Source organism: Mastomys coucha, unplaced genomic scaffold, assembly GCF_008632895.1.
Source record: "Mastomys coucha isolate ucsf_1 unplaced genomic scaffold, UCSF_Mcou_1 pScaffold3, whole genome shotgun sequence".
Taxonomy (NCBI): Eukaryota; Metazoa; Chordata; class Mammalia; order Rodentia; family Muridae; genus Mastomys; species Mastomys coucha.
The window spans coordinates 5,513,448-5,521,748 of NW_022196909.1; the positions used below are offsets into that span (position 1 = coordinate 5,513,448).

At 47.1% G+C, this 8,301-nt stretch overlaps 1 protein-coding gene across 1 annotated transcript in view; it reads left to right on the forward strand.

The window, feature by feature from the left end:
* Fyn (FYN proto-oncogene, Src family tyrosine kinase) overlaps positions 1-8,301 on the forward strand; it is a 115,871-nt gene that overhangs the window by 66,563 nt on the left and 41,007 nt on the right. Inside the window, exons 5-6 of the mRNA XM_031347233.1 lie at positions 4,787-4,885; positions 7,405-7,508. Of these exons, the coding sequence (XP_031203093.1) occupies positions 4,787-4,885; positions 7,405-7,508 (203 nt within the window). The remainder of the gene's footprint in view (positions 1-4,786; positions 4,886-7,404; positions 7,509-8,301) is intronic.

Below are 8,301 nucleotides of genomic sequence, written 5' to 3' on the forward strand. Positions count from 1 at the left end.
CCTCCCTCCCTCCCTCCCTCACCGCCAGCCCCCACAGGAGCCAGCACTGACTGACAGGAGAGGAATGGGGCTCTGTCCTCCCTGGGGCAGCTGCCACCCCTCCTCCTCTATGGCCCCTCTGACTACCCCTCCCATCAGGAAGTGCTCCGTGCACACAGGGTTTGGGAGGTCCTCACTGACCTGTTGGTAGTTCTCAGTATTAAAAGGCTTGAGCTCACTCTGTGCTGTAATTAAGTTCACCTATTCTGCCGGGCAGTAGTGGCACACACCTTTAATCCCAGCACTTGGAAGGCAGAGGCAGGCGGATTTCTGAGTTCGAGTCCAGCCTGGTCTACAGAGTGAGTTCCAGGACAGCCAGGGATATACAGAGAAACCCTGTCTTGGAAAAAAAAAAAAAGTTCACTTATTCTGTCTCCCATTTTCACAGGTTTTTTTGTTGTTGTTGTTTTGTTTTGTTTTTGTTTTTTGTTTTTTGAGACAGGGTTTCTCTGTATAGTCCTAGAACTCACTCTGTAGACCAGGGTGGCCTGGAACTCAGAAATCCGCCTGTCTCTGCCTCCCTTACCTACCTTGAAACAGCATGTTGCCAGTGGTGGTGTACACCTTTAATCCCGGCACTTGGGGAGGCAGAGGCAGGCGAGATTTCTGAATTCTAGGACAGTCTGGTTACAGAGTGAGTTCCAGGACAGCCAGGGCTACACAGAGAAACCCTGTTTCGAAAAGCAAAAACAAAAAGAAAGAAAAGAAAAGAAACAGCATATCCTTAAAATGCAGTCAGTATTTTATGTAGATGGAATCATGGTCATGACCCAGGACCTACTGAAAGTTCTTTTCTGTCATAATCAGGAAAAACTTTGGGTTTGATTTGATTAAGTTTGGTGGTTTGGTTTGGTTTGGTTTGGTTTGGTTTGGTTTTCAAGACAGTTTTGCTGTGTAGTTTGTCTCCAACTCCTCTTGCCTATGCCTCCTCAGTGCTGGGTTTAAAGGCATGTACCACGACTGCCCAGCTGAAAAAAAATATTTGTATTACCTAGACATATGATAAAAGTTGTTACAAGAGTCTGTCTTTGAGTAAGAAGTACAGCTGTGGAGTGCAGAAAGACTCCACACTCCCTGGTTGGCTGGACAGGTCAAGGCTGGATGCTCTTGGCAAAGCCACTTCCTGCCTCCATCTGATCTCCTGAGTATCTGGCCTCCCAGCTTGGAGCCACAGCCCTGTGAAGGACTTGAGGATTAAAGATAGGAATGGAGGAAGAGGGTCTGTTACAAAAACTTAGAAGCCATTCTCAACCAGTGTCACATTAAATCATGGGTTTGGTTCAGAACAGTAAGACAGTATCTCACGGTGTGAGTTAATAAAAAAGCTGAACTGTAAGAACAGTTTAAAGGACTGCAGCTTTATTGGATGGAGAGAGCTCAGCAGGTCAGGCCTGGGAACCTACACCACTCCCCAGCAGGTCAGGCCTGGGAACCTACACCACTCCCCAGCAGGTCAGGCCTGGGAACCCTGTCCAGACCCCAGCAAGTCAGGCCTGGGAACCTACACCACTCCCTAGCAGGTCAGGCCTGGGAACCCAGTCCAGACCCCAGCACGTCAGGCCTGGGCACCTTGTCCAGTGTGCAGTGTTCATGCAGAAAGCTGAGTGTGTCAGGCAGCACTACTTGTAACCCATTCCTAAGGAAGCCGAGACAGACAGGAGGATTCACACTCACCTAGTCTTGCTAAAGCAGCTAGCTTCAGGTTCAGTGAGAGTCGCTTTCTCAAAAATAAAGAAGACAGCAACTGAGGAAGATGCCCATGTAGTCCTCTGGCCTCTGCAGGCGTGCAAACATACTGGCAAGAATCCTGAACGTCATGCATCACATACATGCGTGTGCACAGATTTACAAATACTGGTTAGCTGCAGTAGCTCAAGTCAGGAGTTAAGGTCCTGTTGGAGATCCTGCTCCAAAGCAGCAGTGTGTGCAGAGGGTCTGTGTAGGTGAATGGGTGCTGCCAGTGAACTAAGTTTTTGCTTGTTTATGTGCCTGACAACTTGTAGAAATTGTTTTGAGTCTTACCACTCCTCAAGGACCAGTGAGAATAGAGAGTGAGAAAAATACCACAAGATGTGACATTTGCCTCATAATGTGTGACTCTTTGTCATTTGTGTGTCACTCCTGTGAGGGAAAAAAAAGAAAATGACCCTGCCTGGCCCAGAAACAGAAGTCCAGAATGGTGCTATCTTTCATCTGAATAACTGTTAGATTCTGATGTGTGTAAACTATTTAGATGCCCACAGCAAAGCTAGGCAGCTGATACTAACTTCAACTGGAAATTGCCTCATTGACTGCCAAGTCACCTTCGCAAAATGGGGCTTGTCCCAGTTTGCAGCAAGATGTTTTGGCTTCCTCCCCCCAACTTCTGACATCACCTGAGATTGATGCTAGCTTTTTTCAGTTTAATTCAATTAGAACTAACTTGATGAAGGTTAGCAGGCGTTAGAAAATAAGCCTGTGTGCCAGCTCTTGGTTTTTCCTTCTCTGTTTTGGAGCATTTCCCAGCTTGGGAGCCAGGTTGCAGTGAAGAGCCAGGGGGTGCTCTTTATTTATTTTATTTATTTTATGATGAAATGTCTCCATCTAGTGGAGTTTCAGAGCAGTAACCATTGTCACTATTAAAATGAAGGCAGTGTTTCAAAGCCTTTTTCTTAAACACACATGGTGATTAGTATAACTTCCACAGAAGCATGGAGACGCTAGACTCACGGCTACGTATATTTCTGTGGGGCTAGAAATGGGAACAGTGCTGACTTAAAATGTTAACTTTGTTTTCTCCTTGGGGATGGGGATGGGATCTGGCCTTCTGTGCAGTAGGCAAGCACACTACCACTAAGTACCCACGTCATGAGATGTATAGCAAAGCAGAGGCAGCATGCACGGGTGGCAGCTGGGAGAGATGTCCACTTGGCAAAGGACATGGCTCTCCTTGGGGATTTTTATCTATGTAAATTTTTTTGATGTGTATAAATATTTCAAATAAGAATATGGACGAAATGTGATTATGATTAAACAGTTTTCTGGGTAAGAGAACTACGGTATCACTCTCACGGTTGATCTGTTTGTTTAATAAGGTTAAAAAAGGAAAGATGCTAGGAGTTTGTTTGTTTGTTTGTTTGCTGTCTCACTAGATAGCCCTGACTGCTCTGGAACCCACTTTGTAGACCAGGCTGGCTTTGACCTCATAGAGATTCACCTAGCTCTATTTCCAAGTGTTTGGACTAAATGTGTGCTCCACCACCTCTAACCAAGGAATAAGTTTTATAATCCCTTAAAACTAGAAAGATGGCTCAGGAGTTAAGAGAATGTGCTTCTCTTCCAGGACCAGCACCCATATCAATAAGCTCATAACCAGCAGGTTGGAGGTCTCTGGCATCCAAGGGCACCTCCACTCATGTGCACATAACTGCATAGAGAGGCACACATGCCCACACATAAGTGTTTTAAATATAACTTTTTAAAAAATTTACTAGCACTTTGGTTTTGTTGTGTGCCTGTGTGTGTGTTTTCTGTTATTTCTCTCATGGCCACGCCCACTTGGATGAATCCCCATTTTATTCTTTTATTCTGTGGCTTTCAACCCCACCGGATGCCACTGGTCTTTGGTACCCCTGCTCAGAAGTTTCATCTGAAGGGAACCTGAAGGAGGGTAGGGTGTCAACCTAATGTCGTCCTAGGGAAGATCTTCCCCAGCACAAAGCCAATACATTTTCTTCCTGACTGAGCATCAACAGAGCCCAGCCAAAAGACGACTTAAAAAATAATAGTAATAAAGGCCTGAGGTTTCTCTTGTTACCTCCACGGACTGAAAAGAGAAGAAAAGGAGGTGATGTGTCTGTAACGGTCAGAGGCTGAGGTGCCTGATCTGGTGACAGGCAGACCTGTTTCCCCAGCCCTCACAGTTCTGACCTCATTGGTAGAGAGGTTTTCATTTAGCACAAGTCACAGCTGAACTCCACGCACATGATCTTTGGCCCACCCACTGTTAATGGGAGGAAGCTCACACGCCATCATCCTTCATGAATCCAAGCGTATGTGCCACGAGTGATACCCGCAGCAATCCAATCCTCGGCATGTATGGATAATAGTTCTATATATAGTGACTTTAAACTGATTGTTGGAAGTGCCCTTCCTGGTTCACACATTCTGAGAATTTTGCTGCGGTGGCTCACAGTTCTCTCCTGCCCTCCAGCTACACACCAGCCTGGCCTCCGTCAGATTCAGACTGCTAAAGCTATGAATGTTTAATAGAATAACATCCTGTTAAAAATGTCTGAGGAAAGCCTGCCATATGGTATTCTTTATCATTCTACCTGCAGAAGGGCATGGCTTCTCCCTACTTTGTTAGGGTACACTGAGCATACATCCAGCCCTCACTGGGCCTCCTAACCTGCTTCTCCAAAGGAAACTGAGGCTCATTCAAGGTTGCCTCCTCCCCAGAAACATGCTCCTCCCCGAGCCCTTCATGAGAAAGTTTGTCTTAGGCTCTCCTGATGATGGCCTTGAACTCCTCAACCTCCTACAGGGATTTCCACCCTTGGCTTGTGTGGGGGCTTTAGAGCCTCATGCACGTTAGAAAAGCACCCTGGCTTCAACTCAAGGTGGTTTGGGTTGTGAAGCATTTGGCCTTCTTAGGGTCTGTGCTGAAAGTCTGCAGAAGGGGTGTGAGGCTGCAGGCATGGCATAGAGTCGGACTGCAGACTGCCCAGTTGGATGATGCACTCATGTCTCTTTTTTTCCTTTGCAGAGAAGGAGACTGGTGGGAAGCCCGCTCCCTGACGACTGGGGAAACTGGTTATATTCCTAGCAATTATGTGGCTCCAGTTGACTCCATCCAGGCAGAAGAGTACGTTGTTGTCGTTGTTTGTCTAAATATCTGCTTTTAATTATCGCATACAATGCCAGTGACACAGCACGGGAGGGAGAAGTCTCCCAGTGGCTAAAGGTTGAGAGGATACACTGCTGTTGTGATGTTGCGTCTGTGGACTACACCGTTATTAACATCATGGTTTCCTTGGAGCCTGTCTGTTTTCTTATTGAGAAGCAGCTTTATATGAGTGCCCTAGATGAAAACCCAATAACTTGCTCCAGATTAAAAACTAATGTGGGGAGACCACACTGCAGCATATGTTACTGAGAGCCCGCCCTCGCCTGCAGTTGCTGAGCACTGGGGAGGCAGAGAATTATGAGAGATTAAGCCCACACACACAGGAGTCTCCTGCTTGATAAACAGAAATCCTGAGTGTTCTGAAAAGACATACCGTTAGCCCCAGGTAAAAGAGCAGCTCTGGGTTCCCAGTGAGGTTTTCCTTAGACTGAGGTCTCTGCTGCTTTTGTGGCTGGTAGCCGTTGGCCAGCAGTTATTTGGCCCCACCCTCCCACTGGAGGCAGTTTGGGAAAGTGGTCTCTGGGGCTCTCAAAGGATGATTGACTGGTCTTTGTTCATTCTCCTTCCAGAGAAACTTGTAGGAACCTTTAGGAAAAGGAGAGGGAGGTTGATGTCCCAAGCTCAGGCACATGGCCCCCTTCCCACCCCAGGGACAGACCTCACCAGAAAGGGAAGGAGAAAGTCAGTTGGTCAGAGCCTGCTGTGGAGCCATGGAGGCACAGCACTGAGGACTGGACACTGCAGCCTAGCCACATCCCCAGCCCATCAGTCATTCCTCGCTAAGTCTTTGTATTCCTACACTGAGATCAGTTCTGCTTCTCCAGCACTGTGCTCTCGAGCTGTCGTACACCCCCTCGTTAGGAATGTGCTTCATTATCAGGAAATGCGTGTATTTGTACTGAAATCTTAGGGCAGATCAGTAAATATTTCCTGTGTCTTTTTGGAATTTAAAACTTAACTACAAAGTAACATTCTTTTGATTTAACTGAGAGTCCATTGAGTCTGCATATTTAAGTCATATTTGTAATAAGGTTTTTTTTTTTTTAAATATTTCGGGCTTTTTAGAGTGTAGCTTTTTAAAGTGAAGCCTATGGTTTTATAGATACAGTTAAGTGGCATTTTGCTCAAGCACTGCATGGTTAGGTGTGTAACAGGCTCTCTCATCAGTGTTGCACAGCATTTTAATTGAGTTACTGATACAAACCAAGAAAGACATGTCTCACACATAGTTGGTGTTGTAGCCTTTACACCCACTACTGCTACACTGGGGTTGTGGGGAACTTGGGTGCTTCTCAAGTCACTGCAGAGCTAAGGTAGGGCTTTTCTTCATGAAATTCTTTGACTCACAGAGGATCTGACGGTGAACTTCCGAGCTACATTCAGGCACCGTGAATTTAAGCTTCATTTTTAAAACCATTTGCTTTCATAGATAAATATTGTGATGGTTTGGTCCTAAAAAGCTGCTCCTACTCACAGATTCTGGTGGAATGTTCCAGAATCCTCCCTTGGGCTTTTGGCACACTTAGCCTCTCATCCAGTACAGAAATGTGAACGAATCGCCTGTCTAGGTGCTGTCTAGGGCTCAGCAGCTCAAGTGGGGAGACAAAAGACACGTCCTGATCCCGAGGTGGCCTGTGAGGCTTCCTGCCATGGCACAGATGTGCTGTCAGTGCTGTTGCAAGGGAATGTTAAAATGTCTACACCATCGACTCATTTTTACGGACATGCCTATTAACCATGCACAAACCTCAGGTGTGCAGTAAGCAGTCCCTCCAGCCGTGTCAGAGAGAAGCCCAGCTGCAGAACACAGGCCAGGTGCCTGGTCACCACTCGTGAGTGCTCACGCCTGCTGGACAGGGAGAGAAAAGCAAGCCAGGCTTCCAAGGACAGCAGCCATCTCAGATCAGGGGTAGAGCTGACTCCCCGTCTTCAGAATCCCTGTAGGTGGAGACTGAGTAGAACTGTTATCTGTCTCCCTTCTTTATCCATCTTGAGTGGGTCCCTTTAAAAAAAAAAAAAATCCTGCTTGATTGATGATCTTTATACTAGAGCTGAGTCTTGGTATTTCCCAAGAGTTGTAATTATGCTCAGAAATCAAGGGTCGTACAGCTGGGCTGTGGAATCGGCTCCTGCAGTTGGCATTTCAAACAAGGTGGCGGATTTCTCTCTCTGTGCATGCAGGTGGCATTTCACAAGTTCCTGTCGTCCTGGAGGGAAGGAAAACAACCCAGGATTCAAGAATGGGGTTTTTGTTGTTGTTGTTGCTTGTTTGTTTGTTTTGCTTTGTTTTTTTAAGAATGGAAGAAATGTAGAGAGGATAGAATCAGGAAAGACTGAAAAAGGACTGGATGAAGCTAGAAAAAAGCAGTTTGGGGCAGTGGGAGCAACATTAAAGGTGAAGGATTTTGTGGAGGAAAAGCTAGCTATATTGCTTAGTCACACGTGCCTTTATTTTCTTGCCTGCATCTCCCTTGAAGGTGGTACTTTGGAAAACTTGGCCGCAAAGATGCTGAGAGACAGCTCCTGTCCTTTGGAAACCCAAGAGGTACCTTTCTCATCCGCGAGAGCGAAACCACCAAAGGTGAGCTAAGTAGAGGACACACCTGGCATGCCAGTCAAATCCCAGGGCTGCCATTTGGGATTGGAAGGCTTAGCCATAATGCACAGGGTCTTGCCTGACATGGCCCCCTCTGGCATGATGCCTCCTGCTCTGCAGCTCCCCTGAAAACGCTAGAACTGCACTCAGCTCCAAGAGATGATCAGGCTCAGGGGAAGGCTCCTCCAGAAGCAGAGGCCCGATGGCTTCCCGCTTCAGACTCGGGTCCAGTTAGAGTGTAGTGACTCTAAAGAACGGGGGCTTTGTTTTTCTCACCTTTTTGATTTGTTTTTTGTTTTTCCAAGACAGTGTTTCTCTGTGTGGCCCTAGCTGTCTTAGAACTCATTCTGTAGACCAGGCTGGCCTTGAACTCACAGAGGCCCACCTGCCTCAGCCTCCAAAGTGCTAGAATGCAAAGGTCTGCACGCCCCACCACCGCCAGCTTCCGTTTGTTTCCCTTTCCTTCAACTCTGTTCTGTTAGTGGAGGCTCCTTCCTCTTTCCTCTGTTTAATAACTCATTGTGTCAGGCAGAGGGACAGAGAACCATGCCACACACTGCTGACCTGTCCCTGTGAAGACTGGCAAGCAGAGCTTTGGAACTTCCTGCTAGAGGACAGACTTCAATTTCTTTTGTTCCCACTTCTTGCACCCCTGCCTCCCCACCAACCACCTCTGTCCCCACCCCTGCCTCCCACCAACCACCTCTGTCCCCACCCCTGCTTCCCCACTAACCACCTCTGTCCCAACCCCTTCCTCCCCACCAACCACCTATGTCCC